Source organism: Melospiza georgiana, chromosome 6 (assembly GCF_028018845.1).
Source record: "Melospiza georgiana isolate bMelGeo1 chromosome 6, bMelGeo1.pri, whole genome shotgun sequence".
Taxonomy (NCBI): domain Eukaryota; kingdom Metazoa; phylum Chordata; class Aves; order Passeriformes; family Passerellidae; genus Melospiza; species Melospiza georgiana.
Genome location: NC_080435.1, coordinates 14,292,180 through 14,318,164, shown reverse-complemented (window position 1 = coordinate 14,318,164; position 25,985 = coordinate 14,292,180). Strand labels below are relative to the sequence as shown.

The window sequence follows — 25,985 nt, the reverse complement described above, 5'->3', positions numbered from 1 at the left end:
CAGGTTGCCCAGAGCTGTGGATATCCCATCGCTGGCAGTGTTCAAGGCCAGGCTGGATGGAGCTCTGAGCAACCTGGTCTAGTGGGAGTCCCTGCTATGCCAGGAGGGGTGGAACCGGATGATCTTTAAGGCTCATTTCAACCCCACAACATTCTATGCTTCTATGAAATAAAAAAATGAGGCTGTTCCCACTGCAAGAAAATGTTAGTGGAGAGTGGAGGGAAAAAAAAAAAGAAAAAGGAAAAGCTGGTGCTATATTTGGAGCGTTCCTAATTGCACTGTTCTATTTCCAGATGCCAAAATCCGCGCTAGAATTTTAATTAAGGGCTAAAATTGTACAGCAGATCCTGACAACAGGAAACAGCCCTAACAACGGGAAACAGTTATGTATTTAAATTGGCTTTGAAATAATCAGATTTTATCTCCCGAAGCAGCACTTGGATGAATATTAAAGCTGCTTTTGTTCTCCCGGAAAGGGCTGCGGTCGATCAGCAAGCTCTGGGAAGCCGCTGGGGCCAGGCCAGGCAGTGATTCGTTCCCTGTCCCACACGGCCCCCAAGGCAGGCAGAGGAGGCCGGAGAGCGCCCCGCGGTCCCGCACTGCCCGCGGGGCGCCCCGGGCGTGCGGGAGCGACGCCTCTGGCACAAGATGGCGGCCTGAAGCGCCGCGCCCGCCCCGCCTCCGCCGCAGCGCCGCGGCGCCCCCTACCGGCCGCAGCGCGCCCGCAGCGCCGCGCTCCGCTGCGGCGGCCGCAGCGCGGGACAGCGCATGCGCAGGACGGCTCCCCGCCCCTCCCGGTGCGTGCGGAGGCGCGTGCGCAAGAGGGCGCCGCTGCGCTGCCCCGGAGGCGGAGCCGGGCGCGTCAGGTGACGCGAGGCTGGCGCTGAGTGACGGGCGGCGGGATCGGGCTCGGGGCTGCGAGCGGCATCGGCGGCCTGGCGGGGCGGGAGGAGGAGGAGGAGGAAGGGTCTCGGCCGCGGCCCCGGCGAGGCGCCATGGCGACCACCGTCACCACCCAGCGGGGCCCGGTGAGTGCTGCGGGCGCGGCGCCGCCGCGGGGCCCGCTCAGGGCTGTCTCCTGCCACCGCTCGCCGCGCCGGGCGGGCGAGGCCCGGCTTGGAGACCCCGATGGGCCCGGCCGGCCTCTGCCAGCGCCGCTGTGCGAGGGAGGCTCCGTGACTCTCACCCTGCCCCAGCTCCGTCCGCGCCGGAGAGGGGAGAGGAAAAGCCCTCTTGTCTTCTCCGGGCTGCTGGGATGCGGGGGAGGGAAGTCTGCCTTGTCTCCCGGTTCCCCGCCTGCGAAGAGGCTTTGGGAAAGGGGAGGGGAAGTCCCTCCTAAGCTGCGCGGAGTCCTTGATGCGGCTCTCCTGGCCGTTCTTTGTCCAAAGGCCTTTCCAAGGAGGGAAATGCTCACACTGAACCGGAGCTGAAGGGCTTTCCCTTGGAAGCGGAGCGCAGCTCGCTGTGCTCGCGGCTCGGCGGGGCACGGTCGGGCCGCTGTCCCTGGAGCTGCCGCCTGAACGCTGGAACGGCGCATCCCGCGGAGGATGTAGGCGGGCGTGTTGGATGAGAGCTGAGCCCTCGTAAAACCAATGCACCAGCCTTCTGGGAGGTGCTGCTGACAGTTTATTGGGAATATGTTACTGTCTGGTTTTGCCCAGGGATAATCATACCTCACACCAGGATGCTCTACATATGAGGTGTTACAACATCAGCTGTCGACAGATGTGCTATTCCTGTCTGTTCCTCCTGTCTGAAAGGATCTGGTAGTCATTGACAGCATGATAGTGCTTATGGTGAAATGAGGAGTTTTTAAAAAGCAGTAACTTTACAGTGCTGTATTTTATTATGTAGGAACAGCTACATTAAAAAAGAAAATTAATGCAGTCTTATAGAAAGAACAGTGAGGTGAATTACTGCTAATCTTGAAAAACTGCATTGCTGGCACTTCTCTTATGACAGTAATATGATATGGTTGTCAATTTCATTCTTTAGAGTGCCTTATTTGTTTTATTTATCATAACTGCCGGGTCTTTCTTGAATCTTACTCTTCTACATGTCTTGTTCTAGAATTTCCCAGGTACTCCTGTATAATCTCTTGGGAATCTTGGGAATCCTAAACTTGACTGAAGGCTGACAAAAGGCATATAATAATTTATCTCATGCAGCTTTGGCTTTCTGTGCTTCAAGTTTTGGGGGTTTTTTTAATGTGTTGCTGACGTTGTACATGTTTTTCTTCCTTACCCACTTTAGAGATTTGAATGTTTTCAAATGAATGAATAAATTATGCAATATTGACCAGGCATTCACAGCTGGGGGTGTTGATATGGTACATTCCAGCCTTTCTTAATTCTTTTCAGAGAGGAAGATGATAAACTTCTACTAGTTTCTATATATGCAACTGCATTACAAATGAATAGCCACTAAATGGTGCTAAAGGATTGGGAACCACTTTTTTCTTTACTGCTGGAGAGAGCAGTTCAGTCTTTCTATTTGAACAAGCAGGAAAATATTCAAGGTTATTTCATATGGGTAAGAAACTAAAGTGGGCTGTTGCCAGTCTTATGCCTGCACTCTCTAGTTTGTGATGCTGCTTGCTTGGTGTGTAATTAGAATTTCTTATTGCTGTTTAGTTTTTTTAGATGAAACAGAATTCATCCTGTCTGTTACTTCAAATACTCTGCTAGAATATAGATATCTCTGACCCTTTTCAGGATGTTGTGGAATTAGCATATTTTCACTTTTGTAATCTTGTACGAACAAAACAGTTTTTTAAATCTAAACTCTAGCTGAATATGTAAGGACTGCTAAGTGATACCTTTTACAAGTAGGAGTATTAATAAGCAGTTTGACCAGGCTTTAGATTAAGACTGAGCCACCAAAACTTTATATTTGTGATTCCTTATCTAGCCAGTCATATCCAGAATTACTTTTCATGGTTATTCTCCATGATTATCCACCATTCTGGCAAATACATGAGGTCCTTCCAAATTAGATTAAGTACCAACCTGGGACTGCACAGACTTCTGCTCCTAATTTCCCTAATGGTCACTATTCTGACGACTAGTGACTCTGGTGAGTTTTTTTCTTGAGACTCTTCAAAACTTTTACAAGCCCTTGTCAAAAGTCCCTTTCCAGCTTTCTTGTAGGCTCCTTCAGGGACTGGAAGGTGCTCTGTGGTCTCCCTGGTGGCACCTTCACTTCTCCAGGCATAGACACAGATGTCATATGGGCACTCATTCTGTCTTTTATTTTTAACTCATGCTTGTATACCAAACTTCCTGCCATACTTTGCAGGTATTTTTTACCCCCTCCTTTTTTCATGTGAAATCTGCCTCATTTCAGTTTAATGACTGAGATCTCCTTTCTCTTTGTGTTGCATCTCAGAAGACAACCTAGGTCTGTTTTCTCAATGACCTCTTTGCAGATACCCGAAAGCTGCTACAAGGTGCATTCTAACTTTCTTCTATTCTAAACAAGTCCTCAACCTGGCCTCACAAGTGCTCCAGCCCTTTTCATGGGCCTTCTTGGTACATCTTTGCTGGTGTCCCTGAAGTTCATTGTTTTTCATGTTCTGCTGGGCCCCAAACCGTCACAGTGTTCGAGGTGTGGTCCAGCAATTGTTTCCTTTCTTCAGCTCACTGGTTGGGTTCTTGTTGATCCACTGCAGTTTTCTTGTAGAATTCATTGCTGCAAGTGTCCTCTGCTCATCCATGTTTTGCTTGCTCTCCACCTCTGTAGAGGTGCAGGCAGTCCTGACAGTTGTTCTCCAGTCTGTACCAGTGCCACAGATTTTTCTGGTCAAAGTCCAGGTCTTTGCCCTTGTTGAATTACATGCAATTCCTGCCAGTGAATTCTTCCATCTCTCTGGTTGGTCCTGTCCTCAAGTATACCAGTCATTTCTCCCAAAATTTAGTGTCATCCTCAAAACTGATAAGGATGCCTTTTCATGTTTTGTTGCTGAGGAAAAATATTAGACGCATAAGTTAGTTTCTGTACAGACCTCTGAACTGCTTCACTTTTAACCAACCTCCCGTGTCATTAACTACTGAACTTCAGATTCTGAGCTCAATGCTTCAGTCAGCTTTTCATCCATCCAGTAGTTCACCCAATCGGATTGTAATGATCCTGCTTTGATACCTTCTGCTCTTTTCCTTAGTCAGTTATTCTTGTTTTTGAGAAGGCAGATGACTTGTCAGCTTTTTATTCTTCTATAGCCAGCCTTTACCAAGGCTTTTCCTAATCCATGTTTGGCTTTTTCGCCTTCATATGTCAAGGAATGTCTTCCAGAAGCACTTGCTTCGTGAATTTGTGAGTGACTGAGGTGAAGCTGACCTGCTTGTGCTTCCTCAGGTCATCCTTCTTGCCCTGTGGAATGCTGGGTATGAGATTTGTCTTTCTCCTGATCCAGGGGAGTTTCTCTAATCTCCATGGCCTTTCAAAGATGTTAAAGAGCAGCCTTGAACAAATATCAGCTCTTTCAGGACATCTGGATGCTTCCTATCTTGTACCAATTTTTTATTCAGTGTGCAAAGCATAGAATAATAGTTGAAAATTCTGTCATTAGCTTTTTCTTTCTTAAAAACAGTAAAGCCATTTAAAGGAGAATGGTCAGAAATTTTTGAATAGTAGGTGTTTAAAACTCTTTGATATTTTGAAGAAGTTTCATGTTAGACTTCCTTGGTAATTGCTAGTGTGGAAACCTTAATTATGGTTCCCTGAGTGTATTGTGTCTGGGGAAATGTTTCTGTAACACGGGGCTTTTGTGACTGTGTTTGGCTCTGTGTCCCTTTCCCTCCCTTACACAGGTGCCAACCAGTACTTGCACAATCAGTGAGTTGAAGGTTCTGACAGCTTAGCTCCCATTGCCTTTACCTCCAGCCCTTGTTTCCTCTGGTCAGGCTTTTACACTGACCCAATTTGCAGCTCTCTGGCACCATTTCATGTTGCATAAGAAGTAGGAAGGTGAGACTGAGACAGCCCCATCCTCAGTTACGTCAAATAGCTGTAGAATATCACGCCATGTTCAGTTTGAAAAAGTTGAGATGCAGTTTTTATACCTGCAGCATTCTACTGTGAAGATCCACAAAGCTATCTCTTAAGTGATTGTAGCAGATGGGAGGGGCAGTTATTCTATTTCTAGATAATCCATACTTTTAACATGCAATGCTGTCAGTAAAGTTTATTAGAAAGTATAAGGCAGGCTTATTTTTAATTTGTGTTCTGAATTGTAGACCCATCCCTGTCCTGTTGCTAAATGGAATTAATTTTTTGTTCTGCAGCTAGTGACAGAACACACTTGAATTTCACATTCTTTCTGAAGTGCCATTAGAGGGAAGTCCTTTTGTTTCAAAGTAGTTGTGGAGTAGGATCAGTGGCACAAACTTGTCATATATGTTTTCCTTGCTTTTGAAATAAAAACTGTGGTTGGATTCTAGTTACGTAACTTTGTATTTTTAATTAAAGTTGAGAAGTGGCAATTATGTGCCTGCTTTTAAATGCTTTGAGGAAGATATAAATTGGCCTGTTTTCTTTACAGATAAATGATTGCATGATACTGATTTGTCTCCATCAATATGGCATCAGCTGATAATTAGTATAAGAACATATTGAGTAATGTATTTCCTTCAGTAAGCATCTATGAACCAAATCTTAGTCAGTACTGAATATATGAGTGTGTGCATATCCTCTTTGCCACTCTTCCCTTTTGGAGGGGTTTACCGCTCTGATCTTTTGCTAACTTAGTTAACAGTAGATGGTTTTAGTTTCTATGTATGTCAGCTCTGCAGTTCTAGGATAAGAGTGTGGCTTTGTGTGAGAGAATCAGCTTAGCTGCTGTAAGAAACTTTGGTCTCCTTCATGGACTTTTTCCCCTTTGGACTTGTTTGTTTATTTTATTCTAGAACAGATATTGGTTAAATTTTATGAAATAAAATTTCAAAAGTGAAAGCTATTATTAGATTTCTGTTGTGAATGACCTCAGCTTTCCAATATCCAGGTGAAGATGGTGACAAAAGAGGCTATCCTGTTTTCTGGGAATTTGACAGAGGGAGCTTGCATAATATGGAAATGGGATTTCAGAGATGCAGCCGTCACTTCTGACTTTGGGAATGTTTATGATGTCTATTCCTAGAGGTGCTGACAGTACCAGATTGGACACTTCCTAAGGACCAGGGCTGGAGGGGGACCTGCTGTATTGTAAATCTCATTTCCTTGCTAATTCTGGGGCCATTTCAGATCTTGCCTAAATAGATTATGTTTTATTTTATTGTGATAGGTATTCCAGTGACAAAGCTGTTACAACACTATGTCTCATTGCCAGCCAAACTTAGATAAAGTTTCTTTTGTTATTAACTTCCAGCCCATTTTTTCTTTCTACTACTTAAAACTTCAGCTGCTCAGGTTTTTAATAAGAAAATTTAAAGACGCTTGTAAGCAAACTGGTTCCCTTTTTATTCTACTTCCCAATAGCCCAGCAGCAGGCATTCAGTGCTTCCTCCTGAACTTTTCAGATAAACTTCCTTTCTGGCATGTGTCACCTACTGCTGCCAGGATCCTGAGGCTCTCAGATAATCTTACAAAATAGTCATACATGTGATTTGGCAAGAGCTGCAATTTCTGTCTCCAAGATGCAATGTTGACATGCAAATGCTGTGTGATCTTGAAAAGCTGTGTCCTCAAGGCCTGTTCGCTTCTTAAATTATGTTCTGTAGGCACGCATCTGCCAGATACATGATTGAGTAATCCTGTTTGGGATTGCAACATGAGAATTGTGTTGTCTTTTGTCTTCATCAGCTAGACAGTTCTGTATTAAATATGTCATCCACTCTGTAGACAGCAGAAATGAATACAGCTTAATTATAAATTTTCTATGACACTTTTTCCCTTTTAAAATTTTATTATAGCTATTTTTTATTTTAAAATGAAAATCTCTCTACATGTATTTGAATTTATAATGTTCACGGAGCGTTTAAAACCTAGAAACAACCTGAGTTGTTGAATTGATAAGTGAGGGGTAGAAACTTTCCCTTTATACTGTAAAGCTAACAGAAAATCCACAGGGACTGCTGATTCATATTGACTCATGTAACAAAAGTTCCTTACTACTACTTTTTGTCCCTGGCTCATTTTCATGATAGACTAGATTTTTAATTCCCACATTGTTCTTTTGAATGTGGTGGAATTTTGTCACCAAGGTTAGTTGCAGGGTGGCTGTGTTTAACACTGGAAGAGTGTTAGGAGATCTTTATTGTGTTGCAGGATTTGGTCCATAGGAAATCCTGTTTTACAGTCTGTCTTGAAGGTGACTGTGGAAGTGACCTTTCAGATGAAAGCACTGTGCTGTGTCTTGGAACAGGAGCAATTGGACACAACGTGGGTGATGAATAATTGAAAGAACTGGATGCCATCAGATATCGTATATGAATATGTTGTAAAACTTGGTGGTTCTGACTTTTGTATGGACTGCTTAAATGTTTAGTTGCAGAGCAGCTTTGGCTCTCTGTCGTACTTTTTTTCCAGAGGCTTATTTTGGAAATTACTGTTTCTGAAAAGAACATTTGCTACATGAGTTGGCAGTTTTGTCATTTAATTAGTTCTTTGTTCATGCTGTCAAAACAAGACTAAATTCTCCTTAATTTGTTACACTTTGACTTATATTCATCTCTTCATCTCTTTCCTATTATAAAAGTTTAAAGTCTTATTTTTTTTCCTCTCTTTCTTTTTTAAGGTATTTGTTGGTGAGCTACCTCAAGACTTTCTTCGCATTACCCCAACCCAGCAGCAACAGCAAATCCAGCTGGATGCCCAGGCAGCTCAGCAGCTGCAGTATGGAGGAGCAATGGGTACAGTAGGAAGACTCAGTATTACTGTAGTACAGGTAAAAATTATGTCATCTTTGTGCAATTAAGTAATTTTAAATAATTAATGCAATTTTTAAAATTGGTGGATACAAAACATTTTGTGTTGGAATTTGAGTTACTAAGTTACATGTAAATGGGTAGTAATTCTTAAGGGTTTTGTAGCTTCATTTTTCTGTACATCAGCATTTTGTCCAGTTTCATGTTTCATTGCTGCCTGATGCAGCAATTTCCTGTAAACCTTGCTATTATAGCACATAATCAAATGAACTCATGAGGATTTTTGCAGTGAACAGGTTTCTCTGAAAACTTCTATTCAGAGGCTTCCTGTAGTTCCTGCACTTAATATTGGAAGACATTAGTAATTTTGAGGATATTATAGGGAATTGCAGTTCCCTTATGTGTTGTTCCACATCCTTCTCCTCAAAACTGTTCTTCAGCTAGTTGGTCCAAAGTCTTATTGTCACATATATTGTTTTTCCTTTGTTGAACTTTGAGATTTCTGTCTGCACACTTCTCTTGGCCTGTCAAGGTCCTTCTGGATGGCAGTACAACAGACAAGAAATACTCTTCTCTATTTGTCTAGGAATTTATGCAGGAATGCAATGGAATCTTGGCTGCAAATTGAGACATGTCGTATTCTGGATATGATACTTGCTGTGATATAGTTAATCTGTAGAAGATGAACATCTGGTTGAAGTGTACTGTATTTAAATGTGTTGATAAAGTATATCAAACAGCATGCCTTAATTCTGTTACTAATAAACTGATGGAAGATCAGAAAAAGTTTCTGGGGGGGTAATTTACTGCTTTTTTTTTTCCTTGTAGATATTTAGGTGTGGTGGTGAGTTTGTCTAAGCACAGTTGATTATCACCTTTTTTTGGTAGGAAGGTTTGATAATCTGTCAATCCCACAAATCGAGAATATAGATGGTGCTTCATTTGGATGCCAGCTTTCTTCTTTTAAGTCCACATTTACAATAAACAGTTTGAGACCTTTCTTGCCAGCTCTAATGTATGAATTGATGAACCAGCATGTTCCCTGAAGGAGAAAAGGGCTTTCCAAGCCTGAAGTGCAGCCTTTGTGATAAATGTTACAGTGCACAGCCTCAACTGTTGTGAGTTCTGTAAACATCTTCTAGGTGAGAGATGCCCTGGGGCACCATGTTTTGTCACTTGTCTTACTATAAAAGGAACCATGGGCTGCTTAGTATAGGTCAGAGAAGCAGCACATGCAAAAAGCCCAACTTCTCCTTGAGCACAGCTGTGCTGCAGTACTCAGTGTTGTGTTCAGGACTGTCATCAACTTGTTTTGTTCTAGTCTTCTGATGTTACAGCAAAAGAATGTTGGATCTGTTCTGATTCTATACAGCATCTGTTTTTATAGTGATGTTAGGCCTTAAGTTGTCCACTGAATTAACTACTATTAAATTCACATGCTGAGATAAGTGTGTAATCACTTTGAAACCTATGATCTACTATGACTAGTTTACCTCAATTGAACTGCTTTTGCAAGTTGTGCTTTTGGATTGTGTGATATTCTTGAAGGTACTGGATTTCTGTAATTCATCCTTTAAAAGAACTGAAGTGAAAGAGGACAGGCTACCTACAGCATTACACTTGTGATTTTATGGTGGAGATGAGATACCCAGGGAAAAATTGAACTTGTTACAATGTCCTTGTAATCATGTATTTTGTAGTTTGGTATGAAGTGATTTATTTTAGCTACAGTGAAATTTGTATTTTCTGCAATAAACAGGCTAAAAAGATGTTCCCTTTTCAAGGTCTCCCAGACATTTACTGGTGTTACTGGTTTATGTTTTAATCTGAATGCTGTTTTTCTTTATCTTTTAAACTCTTTTCTCTCTGTCACAGAATTTAATCTAGTCCTTTCTTCAGCATTTGGTTCTTACTGTGAACTAATAGTAATTAACTTCTCAAGTTAATGTCAGTATTATACACTTCCCGTGTTTCTCTTCTTTTCAGGCCAAACTGGCAAAGAATTACGGAATGACGCGCATGGATCCGTATTGCCGAATACGGCTGGGATACGCCGTGTATGAAACTCCAACAGCGCATAATGGAGCCAAGAACCCCCGCTGGAACAAAGTTATTCAGTGCACTGTTCCCCCGGGCGTGGACTCCTTTTATCTAGAGATATTTGATGAGGTCAGAACTGCTATATATTTTTTCTACCTCTCCCCATCTCTGGTTTGGACTGAGGTTTGGTTAAAACCTTGCAAAAAAAGGAATGCGTTGGCACGGACAGTTCCTTAGCCATGTTCTTTGGAAGATAATAAAAATATTTTCAGAATTCCAGAAGCAGCAATTCACAAGTCTTTGCTCTTCCCCAAGAATGTCAGAACTGTTACTTTTCTTTGGTAGTTGATAAAGTGGCAGTAGCAGGCTTGCCTGCAAGGGAGGAGAAGCAAAAGATGTCTGAGTGCTATTTAAGCTACTTTTGGCTATCAAAATGCCCTGCAGCTTTGTGTCCTTCACTGTCCCTATTAAAAATAGCTGTTGTACAATGCTGTTTTACTTGAAAATTCTTCGGTGCTGTTCTGTCCTACGAAGAGCTTAGTAGTTTTCCCAATCTTGGAATTGCTGAGAATAAAACTGTCAATTACAGACTGTGTGTAGTCACTAGAATTTATTAGGAGAAACTAAGAGGCTACAGCTAAGGCTTAAGTCATGGTTTGCCTGTTTTTTTGCTGCCTCTCTCACTGTATGTAGTAAAGCATGACAGTGCAGCAGCCATGTGATCATTACACAAGTGAGGATTTTGGGTGCTGCTTTGAGGGCTTAGCTGATTGGTTCAAGTGTGTTTCATTGCTGCAACAGGGAGGCAGTTCAGTACTTCTATCTGCTGGAGTTCACAGGCTATCATAGTAAACAGAAGATGTTTATGTTCATGTAGTGGCCTCTGATGTGATGTTAGGAGATTCACACAGCCTATGATGATATTAGGATGCTGTATTTCCAGAGTTCTGCTTCAGGTTTTCAGTTTCTTGCTATTAAATGTCTGCAATCAATCTATAATCCCACTTAAAGTTTCCTTCATCCTTGTTGGAAAGGAGATGGCCAAAATATTTATTGACACTTCAGTAGTTTTAAAGGGAATAAAATGAACAAAGTTAATAGCAAAAAACTGAAGTGTTAGTCGAGGATAATTTTAAGTTTGGGGTTTCTTTCAGGACAATTAATTTGGTAATATTTTTCAAATTATATTTCAGAGAGCCTTTTCAATGGATGACCGCATTGCTTGGACACACATTACAATTCCTGAGTCTCTGAAACAAGGAAATGTGGAAGATGAATGGTATAGCTTGAGTGGAAGGCAAGGTGATGACAAGGAAGGAATGATTAATCTGGTTATGTCATACACGGTAAGCCGAGTTTGGGGTGGGAAGGGAGAGAAGCTTCTTAAGTAGTGGGAGGGAGATATTTTAGACTGAAGTAGATCTGTTGTACCATACTGGGTGTTTGTGTGTGTTGGCATTTAAAATAATTATACCTAACTCTGGGAATAGCAGTCAAAAATATTTGTAAAGACAAAAAATACTTCGTGGTAAGGTGGCAAATGGGTATTTATCTTGTTTTGCAATTACCAAAATTCAGCTTATTCATGTTGTTGAGGAGTACACTGAGAGCAGGTAGCTGGATGTGCAGCTGCAGTGAGAGCTGCAGGTTGTGCCCTGGCTGAGGGACATGGTGGGAGCCTCAGGAAAGGGACCATGACATGGTGCTGACCCCTTTGCACCACAAAGGGCACAGGGACCTGTGGCACTGGCCAGGGGACTGGACACTGGGGCACAGCAGGAGCTGGCGAGTCAGCAGGAAGACCCCAGACTGGCTGGGTGCACAGACTGTGAGGGTGTAAAACCCAGGGCTTCCTTTGTTGGGGGTCCGTCCCTGGAGGCACCAGCTCGAGCTGTTTCTGTGTCACTGCACCATGATGGAATTGCTTTAAGGATCCAGACATCTGAGACACTGCTGTGGGAAACCCAGGGCTGAGCTGATAAGGAAACCCTGTCTGACTGTGAGTGTGGGGTGTGCAGGGAGCCAAGAGGGGCTCCCCTGAGGTCACTGGAGGCACCCACTGCAAAGAGGCCTTGGTCTCAGCAGGTACAGACTGGAGTGGGTGCCAGAGTGGCTCCCAGATGGTCAGACAGGAAAGTTTGCTTAGAACTGTGCTACTATATGCATAAAAAAGAAATCCTCAGCTAAATGGTCCATTGTCATTTTTAACTTAATAATAATATTTTTTTTAAAACTTTGTGGAATCTAACAATAAATTTCCCCCCTAAATCTTTAAAAATTCATGTCAGTTTAAAAGCAGAAAAATGGAAACTCTTCTCCGTCTTAGGTGTTTCTTGGGTAGTTTGAATGCTCTTTGAGATGACATTGTTTTTCACTTCCTTTCTTGTTCATTTGGTGCTACTGGTCATGAACTGCAGACCTCCACTGGTTTGTTTGCAGCTCCTGGAGTGTTCTCACCTGTCACCTCTGTTTCAAGTACCTGCTGGATAATGTGTAGCACGTGCAGCCCTGAATGCTTCCTACTGTACTTGTATGTCATCAGAAGTTCCACGCTGCTGTTCAGTGCACAGCTGGGAACAGATATTCCCTGCTGCTTGCAATTCACATTCTGCCCCAGATCTGAACAGTTGTTTCATTACTCCAGGGAGAAAAGAGTTAATAATTAACCCTAAAAACTGTCTCCCTGTGAATGTACTGTTCATAATAGTCAATATTCTCAAGGATCAAACTGAACTGAAATATAACTGAAGTTATTGTGGTAGTAAAAGGGAATGGAGTTAATTTGATATTTTGTTTAATGCACTGGTTTACCTCAAAAATAATTTATTTACAATCAAAATTTGCTTCAAGGAGCAGTGTACTGCTTTTAAAAACAAAAAATAAAAATCAGATAATCAGATTTTGTCTAATATTTATGATGAATATGTTGTATATTCATTTCATAAGACTAAGGCATGAAAGCTGATTAAACCTGTATTTTAAAATAATGCATTTTGATAACAACATTTCATCACTTTTGAAAGGCAGGTTTGATATGATGTGTGTTTATTGATTCATGGGCAAATAAATTGTCATTTGAAAGATGGTAGTTCAGTTAGTTTGCCAGAGATTTGCTTAATACAGATTAGCACTCAGCATAGTCTTATTGTACTGTTGAACATGGATTTTCAATGTGATGACTTATTTGCAAACACTTTTAATTGCTGGCTTTTTTGGCCCTTTCCTGAGTTGTTCTAATCTGTGCCTTTTCTGTCAAGTCTTTGCCAGCTGCCATGATGATGCAGCCCCAGCCAGTGGTCCTAATGCCCACTGTATATCAGCAAGGAGTTGGATATGTGCCTATAGCAGGTATGTTTTCTCTACTTGATGACTATGAACCTTCCAGATGAAGGGTGTTGCAGAAATAAATACCAAATTACTCCTGTTTTTTCAGAATGTAAAAGAAGCTATAAAGGATTTTCCCTTAACCACTTTTCCCATTATATATATTTATGAGAGGGAACAAATTAAGTACAGGTCTGCCTTCAGTCTTGTACCCTGTTTAATAGAGCTGCATGAGTTTGATTAAATGGGTTAAATGTCTGTCAAGTTGAGAAGGCTTCTCTTTTTGAGTATTTCTTTTATACTTCTATCAGGTCTCTGAATAGCTGTCTAGCAGGCTGCACTGCAAGTTTTGCTTACTTAAATGGTGGCAAGCCATGTCTGAAGATGGAGGCACTTCAAAAAGTCCCTCAAATGAATTGTGCCATCAGAGCTGCAGCTTCTGTAGCCCACAATGGGATTAATTTTTCTGTGGTCCTTGAAGATGCTTTGTTGTAAGGGAACTCTCTATACAGCATGTAGAGTATTCACAGCTCAGTGATTGAGAAATGTTAAGGAGCTCTGAGATAGCTCTTTTTTATGTGTTTACATAACTACAGCAGGTTTTGTCAGTCCTTTTGGTTGATTCAAAGAGAGTTTTGGACTTGTAGAAAAAGATGTGTTAACTTCTGTTTTGTAATTTTTCTGTAAAAGATGAAAAGCTTAAAGTGTGTAAATAAGCTTGAATTTGTCCTGCTCACTTACGGCTCTTAAAACTCCCAGTTTATTCTATGACTATCTATTCAGTAGTATGTGTACTTTTCAGGGAAAGTAAGAGATAAATTCACATATATTTAACTTTAACTTATGATAGTGGGACATAATTAAAGTGCTAAGGGATGACACAACAGGTACATGTATTGTATTTTTCTTCTTTAAGACTAGGAGATGATTGAATTTAAAATGACTAGGAGATGATTGAATTTAAAATTCCATTCACTGTAAAAACAAACCTCATCAACAGAAGACTAGGTATGTAAGCTAGGAATCGTACCTCCTGTTTCATTTTTACAGAGTTAAGTTAGAACAAAATAGGGAAAAGTTGGGCTGCATGCTTTATTCCCTAATGAAAACTTGCAGTTTGGTTCATTTTAGGTCTTTTTTTATCTCTGCAGCTTAACTGTCAGATTTTAAGTCTTGCCAGTGAAGTGCTTTGAACTGGAGTGCACTTTCCAAAGTGTGATTCTGTTGTGGTAAACCAGACCTTCTGTAGTGAACTTCAAACACAGTCATCTTGTTTAAAGATCTGATAGAAAGTGCTAACAAATTTCTTGAATAGATCAAAATGAGAATATTCATATTACAAAATTTCCATGCCAGAGTATAAACAGAAGACATGAAGCAGAGAATAGTTTCCCGTATAATTGAAATTAGACATAGAACTGAACAGATAAAACTTACAGAAGACCTTCAGACTTCCTATTCAAGTACTGGATGTTCAAATCATGATGTTCTGTAAATTATTTATCTTGAGAATATTTTCTATTTGGGCAAGTGAAGAAATAACTAATAATTTGCAAATGATAGTAAGTCTTACCTTTTAGCAGCTAAGAATTTGGGGTCTCTATGTAGAGCATTGCCCTTCTACCAAGATCCAGCATTTTTGTTCTAGTTCTGCTATAATACTGTTCTGTGTTCAAAATTTTTCCTGCATCTGTGACTTGTATTTTTAAAGCATTGCAAAGTTTCACCCCTGGATTTGAACTCTTCTTTTGTTCTGGGAAAGCTTGAGTGTACTTCCTTGGCTTCATAAATGCCAGACTTTTTACAAGCCACCTCTTACCTACATTTGATATTTTTTACTCTCTTTACTGTGCTTTGTGTTTGCTGTTCTAGAATTTCTGTGGACATCATCAAAATTTCCCAAAGCGCTGTGAGTTCCAAAGCTTTGACTTACTCACTAATCAATGACCCACTCATAATAATTAGATGGATGTTTAGGAAAGTGACTTGGCTGCAGAATACTTTTGCTGTTTCATACATTTAATGGCTTAATAAAAGTAATTTCGAATTATAAAAGGAAACATTAGTGCATCTTAGAAGACTTCTTGAAGTTTTTTGAAATACTTTCTGTATATTGAACTAGATGCTCCAATTGAATTCCATAAACTCTTTCAGAAAGGTGCATGGAAGATGCTGGCCTTCCTTGCACAACTGAACTGTGTGTGTCTTCTGGGCCCACTCTGTTTGCACATTTCCTTTGTAACACTGTACAGTGTTTGCTGTCTTCCTTTTGAGACTGCTTCAGGAAGGGAAATGGACGTCGATGTGCTCCTGCTTGAAATATTTGTAGTTCAGGTTTTTTACCTGAGCAGCTAAATTAATGCAGTCAGTAAACTTGTTCTGTTTTTCCTTCTGAAGAGTGGAAGAGCATCATTGAATAGTTTATTATATTTGAAATGAAGAGGATTCTACTGTAGAAGACTGTCAGAATCAACGCCATATCTATGATGGAAATGGAGTGGGTGGACTAAAATGCTTATCCAGACAGTTATAACAGTTCCTTGTTAACTGTCCAAAATAACTGTGCTTTAAAGAGAGATGATTAATCAAATTTAGGTGTGTCACAAAGGCCAAGCTGTTTTTCTGTAACAGAAACTTCTGTTCAAAACTAACTTTCTAATTAACTAGCCTTCTAATTAATGTTGAAGCTACTAATTACTCTCACACTCTGTCATACAAGCTGAGGTAAACAGTAGAAACAAGGAGGTAGTCACTGTGGTAAGCAGATGACCACAAGTAATGCTCATTTCCTCACATCTGGTGGTAGATGGAGCTGTCTTAAGAACAGGAAGTGGCCGTAGTATATTCTTGCACCGTGGTAATTGCAAAATTTTTTAAATTGAAAACTTCTGACGACAGCACAAGCTGTTGCTTAGAAGCTATAGCTGCCATAGGTGATGTGTTTATGCATTGGGTATGCAAAAATTTGAACTTGTGAACTATGTTGTTATAGAAGTTGAGTTTATCTACCACCTCTTCCTATTTCTTTTTCTAAAGATTACTTAATTTAAACTGTAGATGATTTTGATACACTGGTGCTTGCAGTATCTTCTTGTAGTGAAGAGTACCAGAGACAGTGAGCTAAAAATGTTAGTTCAATAAGCAAGCTGTATTTTTTATTAGCTAAATATTTGTGGGATAAATAGGAAACTTGCCTTTACTTATTTTATAAACTCCCATGTTAAAAATATGTTAAAAACCTGTGTGGTTTTGAGTCCTGTCAGAGTCAAGAATATCACTTTTTATTGAGGCAAGGTTGTGTGTATATGTACATTGTTCCTTTAGGTATCCTTATGGACGATCATGGGTTAGCTTGTGATGTTACTGGTATCTGTTCAGAGAACCATGGATGTATGTTGTCCTTTGTAGTCTGTAAAATCCTTGCTGCAAACGCCTGGTGGCTTACTTATTTCAGTAGCATTTCCCCTGATTGTTACTTCTGCATAAACAGCACATTTAGGAAATTTGTTCAGGGCCCTGAAGCAAATTAGCTGAGAGACTGTATCCTAGCAGCATTTAGTTTTTTAGTGTTAGGTAGCTTAGGTTTTACCCAACTGCCTCATTTTATCCTACTTTCACCTTTGGAAGGTAAATAATTAATATCCTTTAAAAATAGATTAATATTTCTTTCCCATGTCTTATTCCTTTCCCCTTGTCCCTTCATTTTCACCTGTCTTCAGGGCTTGAGTACTTTGCTCTGGGTAAGTTTCCAAGCTCTTTTCTCACTCCCATCCTCATTGACACAAGAGTCTTTGCATGAGCTCATCTAAACAGCTTTATTTGTTACAGCACACTGTACAACAAGGTATTGCCACTTGCTTGTTACAGTAGAACAATTTAATCCATCTTCTGCAAATTATTAAAGCCTCTAACCTGTTGGAAAGGCATTTGCTCAGCTTTGAGCTGTAATGGCTAAACAGATTGCTGATGACAATGTTGATGGATATAATGTGATGCTGTGATATTCTTCTGAAGCTGCTGTGTGTCAGTGAGCTATATTATGTGATAGTGTTGGTTTTCTAGTAGAGAAACAATTCTTGCAGTTGTTTGGCTACTGCAGCATTAGTGGAGAAGCAGATAACGTCATGACTTTTGGTAAACTTGAAAGCAAAAAACTGAGTTGTGCAATAACACTGAGAAGACAACCTGCTAATTGCCTTAGTCTTAATTTCGTTAATTAATCTCAGTGCATATTTTTCATGCACTTCTGTTTTAAATCCATGTAAAGTTAAGTATCTGACTAGAATTCTAAAGGCAAATCATATTACAGGAAATCAATTTTCCTTCATTTTAGACTTCCTTTACTGTGACGCTTTTGATTTTGAATTGTGGAAAGTTGCTGTGACACTACTATCTCTGATAAAAGCATTGGTCTTTAATCAAATACATTCAGAAAATTTTAGAATTACTTCTTGTAAAATATGATATCATTTCTTGATGCCCTGAATTTCAGAAAGATGCTGTATATAAAATTGTTGTGGTTGTCACAACACATTTGCTTTATTCAGAACAGTGAAATTTTAGCATTTTTCTGTTGTTTCATAAACTTAATTTTTCTAGTAGTTTCCATAGAAGCAATATTTTAAAAAATGAGATGGTATGCATAGTAGTGAGATTTTTCCTGGAGCAAATATCATTAAGACTTATTTTGTTTTTTTAGAAAAGAGTTCCCAATTTCTTAATTTAAATGAAAGAATGCATGCTGGGAAGGTTCCTGAGTTTACTCTGAAAGAGTCTGTGGATGGGACAGGATGATAATGAGTTAAGAAATTAAACATAGGGCACTTTACTGAAAAAGAAAATAAAATTACAAGTGTGTAATGCCTTGTATGCAGTTGGAAAAAGTTTACCCTGTTAATTCTGCTTTGATGCTTTCATTGCTGCTTGTAGCAACTTACTTGCTATTGTTTCATGTATTGGAATGCCACTGCTTATGCAAGCATGTTTGCCATTGCCATTTCACTGAATTGGAAAACAATGCTCCATTTTTCTGATTTATAACATGTACCTAATATCTGAGAGTAACACAGGAGTTCACAATTCCACTGACAGTGGATTCTTACGTTATTTAGTTCCAGTTTTCACCTGTCAGTGATATGAAGTTTTTTAGCTTAAAGCAGCTTTTTACTGAACATTGATAATTTGGAAGCTTATTATAACTTTCTCTAATGACAGCTTATATGTGTCTGTTTGCTAAATTTCAGTGCATAGTTCTTTAATTTTCTGTTTAAGTCTTACTTTCTATTTTGTAAATCAGAAATTATGGATGCTTTTAGCCTGAGTGCGGAAAAACCCAAAGTACTCTCAAATTGGTGTTGTATAGTTTGAATATTGAGTTTCATGAAAAGCAAGCATTTATCATGGAGGTATTTATTAAAAATCTGTGATACTAACTCCATTTATATGCAGTCTAGTTGTAGACAGCATAAGCTAAAATTATAAGTGCTGAGAAAATAGGTTTTAAAAATCCTTGGTGAGAACCAATATGGACGAGAAATTTCTTGTGTCTTAAATTTATTATTTATATTTGAAATGCTTTTCGAGTACTGCCTGTCCAGATGTCTGACTTGCTAATTACCTATTTTTTGATGAAAGCAGTAAGGAAAACTCTGTTCTAGTCTTGATTTTATTTTGGCACTGATAAGATACTGAAACAGTACTGGTAAGCTGTAGGATGCTATGTACTTGAGAAAAGAGCCTCAGATTTGATTTGGATTAATGCTTTAAAGTGTATTGATAGTTCATACACTGTTCAGGCTGATTGTTGGATAATATTAGGGTGTTGATGATTTAGTAAAAAATCTTGGGAAGTTTATGTTAGAAGTAAAACATAACTTCTATTGCTCAATTCTTTCAGGTGCTTTGTGACTTTATTTTTTGAGGCCACACATCTTACGCCCCTTTTAAATGTCCACATTGTTTGTAGGCAGTGTGAGGAATGAGTTGAAGCTCTAGAAGAGGCTCTACAAAATGCTGCTGGGTAATTGGGGGAAGTGTATTTGCGGTGCTGGTGAGGACTGCACAGTGGTTTGCCTCCAGGGTGTCTAATAGGCTGTGTGTTCAAACTCATAGTGCCAGACAGAATTCCTGGGACCATGGTCCAAAGGGCATGAAAAGCTGTGGAGCCAGGTTTAGGGTGATGCAGGAAAGGGGACAGATACCTATGGTATCTGATACCTATGGTAGAGGTGTGATGCAGATGGTTGGGCAGAAATACGGTTCCAGTGTGCAGGTAACAAATTTATGACACTGACTCAGTATGAACCTTTTTGAATAAATACAGCCTGTGTGTTAGACTTAAAGCTTCTACGTTACTATTTTTTTTTTTCTTCTAATAAAACTTAAGATGATTAAAAGGGGAATTTTAAAATCAAAATTGGAGAACATAGATAAATAGGGTGGTGTTTACAAATCAGTAATGAATCCCTTCAAATAGAACAGGAGTCCAGTTTGAGGAAAGAAATAGAAAAGAGTATATCAGGTGAAATCCTGGGTGCAGTGCTTGCAGTGAAACTATATTCATTTAGAGTACCTGGTCAGCCAGAGTTGATATTTAGCTCATCCAACCTTGAATGTGAGTCATAATATAGCATTTTTGTGCTGACAGAAGAAACAAGTCAGTGGGATGCTAAAACATTTTTACACGTTAAAGTGAGTATAGACATTTCTGACTAAATAGTTAGACTGAAGAAAATCTTGAAGAGATGAGGTAAGTATTGAAACTGCTCTTTGCTCTTTTTTTAAATGTTAGGTCTGAGTAAAAGTAGTGTAATGTAATTCAATATTTTCAATCACATATGTATTTCAGTCATTATGTTGAGAGATGAGGCTGCAAAGAGGCACTCTTGAAAATTATCTTGGTTATACATGTGCTTTGTTGGTACAATTTTTGAGCAGTTAGTCGGAATTCAGTAGAAGAGAAGCAGCTTCTGATGTACTCCTGGGTAATAAATGAAAGCTAGTTCTCAAAGAGATCTTATTTTGAAGATGTATAGTGATGATGATACAAATAGTTCATAGTTTGTTTAACTTACAGAGAAGTAATTAAGGTAGAAGGTAATTAATGTAGAAGGCAAACAGATGAACTAAAAACTGTGTAAAAGAAGTTAATTGTTCAAAGAAATTGTGTGCCAAATTAAAAAAACCCAAAGCCAACAGTCAGAGAATATTAAGAAGTGTGAAGTAAAGCAGTAAAGTATGTTTCTGACAAAAATTGGTAGATCTCCCATGTATGCAGATGTGAAAGTGTTAAATTATATGTTAAATCTAAACTGGTTATGAGGTTGTGTGAGGCTTTTGAAGATCAAATATGTAAAAGAAGCAGAAATAATTTCTTTTAAAGAAGCAGAAAAGCTAGAATCATGCATGTAATTAAATAATAATAAAGATAAAAGTATGTATGGTAGTTCATGAAAACCTAGTTGGAATGTGAGACCATAACAGTCTCAGGAAGTTTTGCTTTCTGAAGACTGGAGGATAGCAAAATGAAGTTTCAATTAAAAACATTTTTGAAGTAGCCATATTCTCTGTTGTATAGAATGATTAAAACCCAGGAAGACTAGAATGAACTGCTCTAAAGCAAACATGTAACTATGTCAACTTTAGGAGGACGTGACATGGTTGTGTAGGAAAAGCCTGTATGTTAAAATTCATAGGTATTTGAGTACATCAGAAAGAACAGTATGGTCTGTGTATATCACCTTCTCAGTTGCATTTGTAAAATGCTATTTCCTAAGCATTCTTTCCATCATCTGATATTCTGATACAATAAAGGTAATCTTGTGGTTTAATATCTACTTTAAAAAGCTGATGAACAAATAAATATAGGTGATTATTCATCTAATGAAAGGAGTTGAATCTGTGCACCTCCTTTGGTGAGGTGAATCAGATTTCTTTAAAAAGTAAGACAATTTGTCGAAACAAAAACGCTTAGCAGTTTTCTAAGCCTCTCTGACTGCCACAGGTTGCAGAAGGATCTCATTGTAATAAAAGGGAAATAAAATTATTTATTAAATCTGGGGTTAAATCTGGGGTGCAGGGGATAATCTTAACTAATACTTATTTGGTGACAGTTTCTCAATTTGATCATTACTGTACAGGAAGGTCTTTGGATTACTGTACACTATTTTATAAAAATATCAGGTGAATAGTCTTTGAAACAGTGCATAAAATGCTTGAAAGCAAATAGAGAAGTGATACTAGATCTTGGTTCTTTGTAGCTGCAGGTACTTTTCCTTGCCCTACCTTAGAAATTCTACAGGAGAACTGCAGAAGCTAACCCATAAAGGAGTGGGACTAAGATAATCAAGGATCTGAAACTACATAGAGAAGAAGTGAAATACACAATTTTCAGAAGTGATAACAAAAAAAAATATAGATATGTACTATTATCTGTTTTCAGTTTTATACAAAACAAAAGGTAGTGTTTTCACCAATGGTTCTGTGCTTAGTGATAGAAGTTCTTATGTGATGAAAAAGGGATTTTGTCTAGCAATTTCTTTTAACAGGAATAGGAATACTCTTTTTCTAAAACTCTGTAAACTTTGTTTTACATGGATGTACAAGAAGTTAGCGAAAAATGACAGGTCAGGTGAATTTTATGCTTTGGAAGAGAGATGAACAAAGCAGTGTGTGCCCCTAGAGGTGTTGCTCTTTTGCCATGTTGTGACTTTGAAGGCTGGATGGAACTTTAGCCAGGAAAAACATCTGCTAAAATTTGCTTATTTGTGTGGTCTGGTTTTCTAGTGGACCAAAGTACTTTGCTTTTCTTTGAATATGCTGGAAATTGCATTCATTGTCTCTTGGAATATCAGCCATGTATATTGCTAATGTAAAACCAATTTTTCATCACAACATAAATATACTGGGAACTAAAATATGAGGTGGGGAAAACCAACCACACCTTTCTGTGATGAGCTTAGTGTTTGGTTAGTGAATGTTTAATGCACATTGTACCTAATTTTGAACAGTGCCTGTTGTCATACTGTAGTTTATAACTTCTGGAATATAACCTTGGGGTGAAAATCTGTTCCAGAAGAATATTTTCGAATTGCAGCAGTGTAGGTATAATCTCTGCAATCTTCTTCCTCCTCTGGAGTGCATGTTAAAATAAATAAATGCTGAAGTTGGTGGGTTGGGACAAGTCATGAGCTGCTTTTGTCTTCAAAATCACAGGGATTTTTTTTGTTGTGGGTTTGTTAATTTTTTTCCCCCTACTCATGTGTGTTTTGTGGCTTTCTTTCTTCTGTTTTTAACCTGTAGGGATGCCTGCAGTCTGTAATCCAGGCATGGTCCCAGTGGCAATACCACCTCCTGCAGTCAACCCTCAGCACCTGTGTAATGAAGAGGACCTGAAATCTATCCAGGATATGTTTCCCAACATGGACAGGGAAGTAATCCGCTCAGTGCTAGAAGCTCAGAGGGGGAACAAGGATGCAGCTATCAACTCCTTACTTCAGATGGCTGAAGAATCATAGATGCCCACTTCCTGTATAGTCCCTGTCCTCGATGCCACTTATTTTTACTTGCCAAGCCAGGGATTTAGCTAGAGGAAGAATTTCCCAACAGCTTTCTGTTAGTGCATCTTGTGTGACAGATTGTACCCCTTTTCTCCTTGGACAGTTGGATCTTCTCTTTCTTTCTCAGTCTGTACATACTCTGTTTAGCTTATGTCCTACCATAGAGCAGTGAAGCATCTTTACTATCAGCTGTGCCCTGCGTGGCTATATTCTGATGGCATTGGGAATAATGCTGCTTTGTTTCTTTCTCTCCCCCTTTTCATAAACTTGCTCTTACAAAGTAACTCTATGCAGTACAAGATTTACTAGTGTTTGTTAGATTGGGGGAAAAAAACTTTCCATGGAAGGTTTGCTGTTTAAATACAACTGATTTGTTAAAAGTATTTAGGTTTCTGCAAGCAGCTTATTTTTGCCAGAAATTAAAGGAGAGACCCTTTCTTATCCTGTGGCGTTTAGTTATTACTGTGATATATTCACGCCTTTTAGATGGAAGATTTTTAATTTAATAAGCTAAATTTCTTAGGTTGTACTGTTGGCATTAGTAATAGGCATCTACTATTCAATCTAGTCATTGGGCACCAAAGCAATATATTATCTGGTGTGCATTTGGGGCTTTGTCCTCCCACATAGTATTGTTATGTATTTGTAAAATCTTAGGAGGTAACTTTTAACTCATACAGTATGTATTGCTGTAGCAGAGAATAGAACTAAGCCCTAATGTACTCCTACAGTTAATTGCACTCTATTACTTCTGCATTCCCGTGGCTATTTCAAAAGTTAAGTGCAGAAGTAAAGATACTTATACCTGGAAAGTGATTGAAGCTGTAAAGAATTATTTAAGATGTTGTCTTACATTGAAAAAAGCAGATATCTATGATCTGGTTATAAAGCTTCTTTCTCTATACCTATGTTTCAGCAAAGTTATTGCTTTACATTCGTGGGAAAATGATTGTATTTTTCCTGTAATAAGAAATAAACACGAAAAGTAGCTTCAGGGTCTTAGAATGGCATTATGAATTGCTCAGCGACTTGTTAGACTACAGCTGCTGTAGTCAGTTTATTATTATTTGATGCAGATGGAAATAAAATTCTATGTGAGAGACAATTTAGCATATCTGAGTTACAGTCTCATCCTCAGAGGAGGTGTTTGTATTTATTGTTAGTGTAATTTTTTCAAGTAAGAGTTGATTTTGGAGCTGCAGAATCATACAGTTATGCACCAGTTACACCTGTCGGATGAATTTCTGTGGTGTCTGTTTTTGTAAAGTAATGCACTTTAAATAGTCTGCACCAATTTATTTTTCCAGTGATGTGCAATGTTGCTGTTTTGTCTCTTTAATGTTTGATTTCAAGTATTTTCTACAATAGCCATAGACCTTTATATTTTCAAGAGTTGAAATGAATGTACACTTGAAATCTAGGCTCTTGAATGATTCATGAGAACATTAAAGCCAGGTTGGAACACGAAATGACGACCCATATTCTCTTCTTCCCCACACTTTATTTTATGTCCTATGCTTAAAATATTTTCTTTATTATCTGATGGAAAGCTGATTTTATACCCCTGCATTCAAGTAGCCTTTAGGTAGCACTGGCAGTAGAGCACGAATATTTATTTTTTTTAATCATTAAAAGTAATAGTGAAACTTTTAAAATACAGCACCAAAAATCATCCCAGTTTCTGACCTTTTAAAGCTGTCTTTTCATAATGTACAGTTTTAAGTTTTGTTATGAATCCCTTAACATCTTAAATTTCCCATTGAAAGCATAAGTGTCTTTGAACATCCTCCAGTTGGATTTTGAATAATGAAATTCAAGGCTATAGTTTTGTGTGCTGTAGTTGTAGAATTGCCACGTTTTGTTTTCTGAAGTTAAATGGGTATTCTTCAAGAAACTAGTCTTGCCCCTTCCCTGCAATCATGGTAAATTTTGTGATTGATTAGGTGTAGAGGCATTTGGTCTTTATAAAAGCAGAGTGTTTTGTGACATCATGACCCAAAAGGATGAATGTTGGTAGGGATTTAATGCTTAGATACCTCCAGGAAGAGTCCTGTGCTCTTAACTTTTACATAGATAGCATGAACTGCTAGGGACAGCACAATTCAGGGAAAATGTACATATTTAAATTTTTATATTAAAACGGTGGGATTCATAATACAGCTTTTCATAAAAGCAAGTGGTCATGGTTCAAATTAATGGCTGGTAAATTGTACTGCATCCTATCCATTTCAAGCGCAGAACAAAACCATCTTTTAGTCCTAACTGCCAGGAGGGGTAAGTGCAAAAGTTAAGCTAGCCAGGTTTATTCATAAACTGACTCTGGCCCTCTGAGGGAGACTCCTGTTCTTAGATATATTTTTAGTGTGTATTTTTTTTCCTAGGCAAGTGTTATGCAAAACAGGGTACAAATATGAGTTGAAAATAGGATGTGTAGGAGCAGTATGGCCAGTAGATGGGTTTCATTATCTTAGACTATACTTAAATATTGTTCTGTGCATCTTTTTATCTTTATTTAATTAAGCATTAGAGATTAAACTCTTACATCAATTTGTGCTACTTTCTCTTATTAAAAAGAACAAAGTGATCAGCCTACTGAGCTTTTCAGCTTACATATCCTTCCAGTTAAACTGTTTATTGTTAGGTTTGAATTGGAGAGAGATGAAAAAAGGCAGGAGGTGTTTACTTATTTTAGGGTCTGTGAAATTAAGGTATTGGAACTGAAAGTCTGGTTTTCTATTTAAAACAAACAAATTGTCAGTCATGATTGTAGCTTTTGAGAAAATGCTAATGGGGTAATACTGTGTTTGATGCTGCTCCTCTGCTCAGCAGCTTCCAGCAGCTTGGAGCTAAAGCCAGCTGTGTACGACAGGCATCTGCTAAAAGTGAGTGCTCTCAGGATAGTTTGAGTCCTGCCAAGAGCCTCAGCTTGCTAAAGGTAGGAACATTTTTTGTCTAGCTAGATCCTTGCAACTTCTCTACTGCTCTTTGCATCTGCTGATGGTACTGAATGGGTTTATTCCCCCCTTACAAGTGTTATTGCCTGTTTGGTTGATATGTAATACCCTACAGAGGATGTTGTGTTGCTGTAATTATTCTGAAGACATTGTTTCTCTGTATTGAGTTCCAGTGTCCGAATATGTTTCTTGCACTCTAAAGTACATTAACTTTTTCATTCTAATTTAATAAATGTACCATCTGAATGAAA

The 25,985-nt window shown here is 38.9% G+C and overlaps 1 protein-coding gene across 2 annotated transcripts; it reads left to right on the top strand.

The window, feature by feature from the left end:
* Positions 1-893: 893 nt before the first annotated feature.
* Positions 894-25,985, top strand: TOLLIP (toll interacting protein). Of its 2 annotated transcripts, XM_058025619.1 has the most exons (7): positions 894-1,028; positions 7,730-7,879; positions 9,846-10,028; positions 11,093-11,245; positions 13,157-13,247; positions 16,943-16,963; positions 22,524-25,985. In XM_058025619.1, the coding sequence occupies exons 1-7, from the start codon at positions 996-998 to the stop codon at positions 22,736-22,738; spliced, it is 846 nt and encodes a 281-aa protein (XP_057881602.1). In that variant the 5' UTR covers positions 894-995; the 3' UTR covers positions 22,739-25,985. The 2 variants fall into 2 exon arrangements, with proteins under 2 accessions (XP_057881602.1, XP_057881603.1); XM_058025620.1 differs by lacking the exon at positions 16,943-16,963.

Excerpts from the sequence above, each read along its gene's own strand:
- TOLLIP (XM_058025619.1), top strand. The coding sequence starts at position 996 with ATGGCGACCACCGTCACCACCCAGCGGGGCCCG. Across the intron at positions 11,246-13,156 it reads ATCTGGTTATGTCATACACG|TCTTTGCCAGCTGCCATGAT; the intron begins GTAAGCCGAGTT and ends TTTTCTGTCAAG. Across the intron at positions 13,248-16,942 it reads TGGATATGTGCCTATAGCAG|GGCTTGAGTACTTTGCTCTG; the intron begins GTATGTTTTCTC and ends ACCTGTCTTCAG.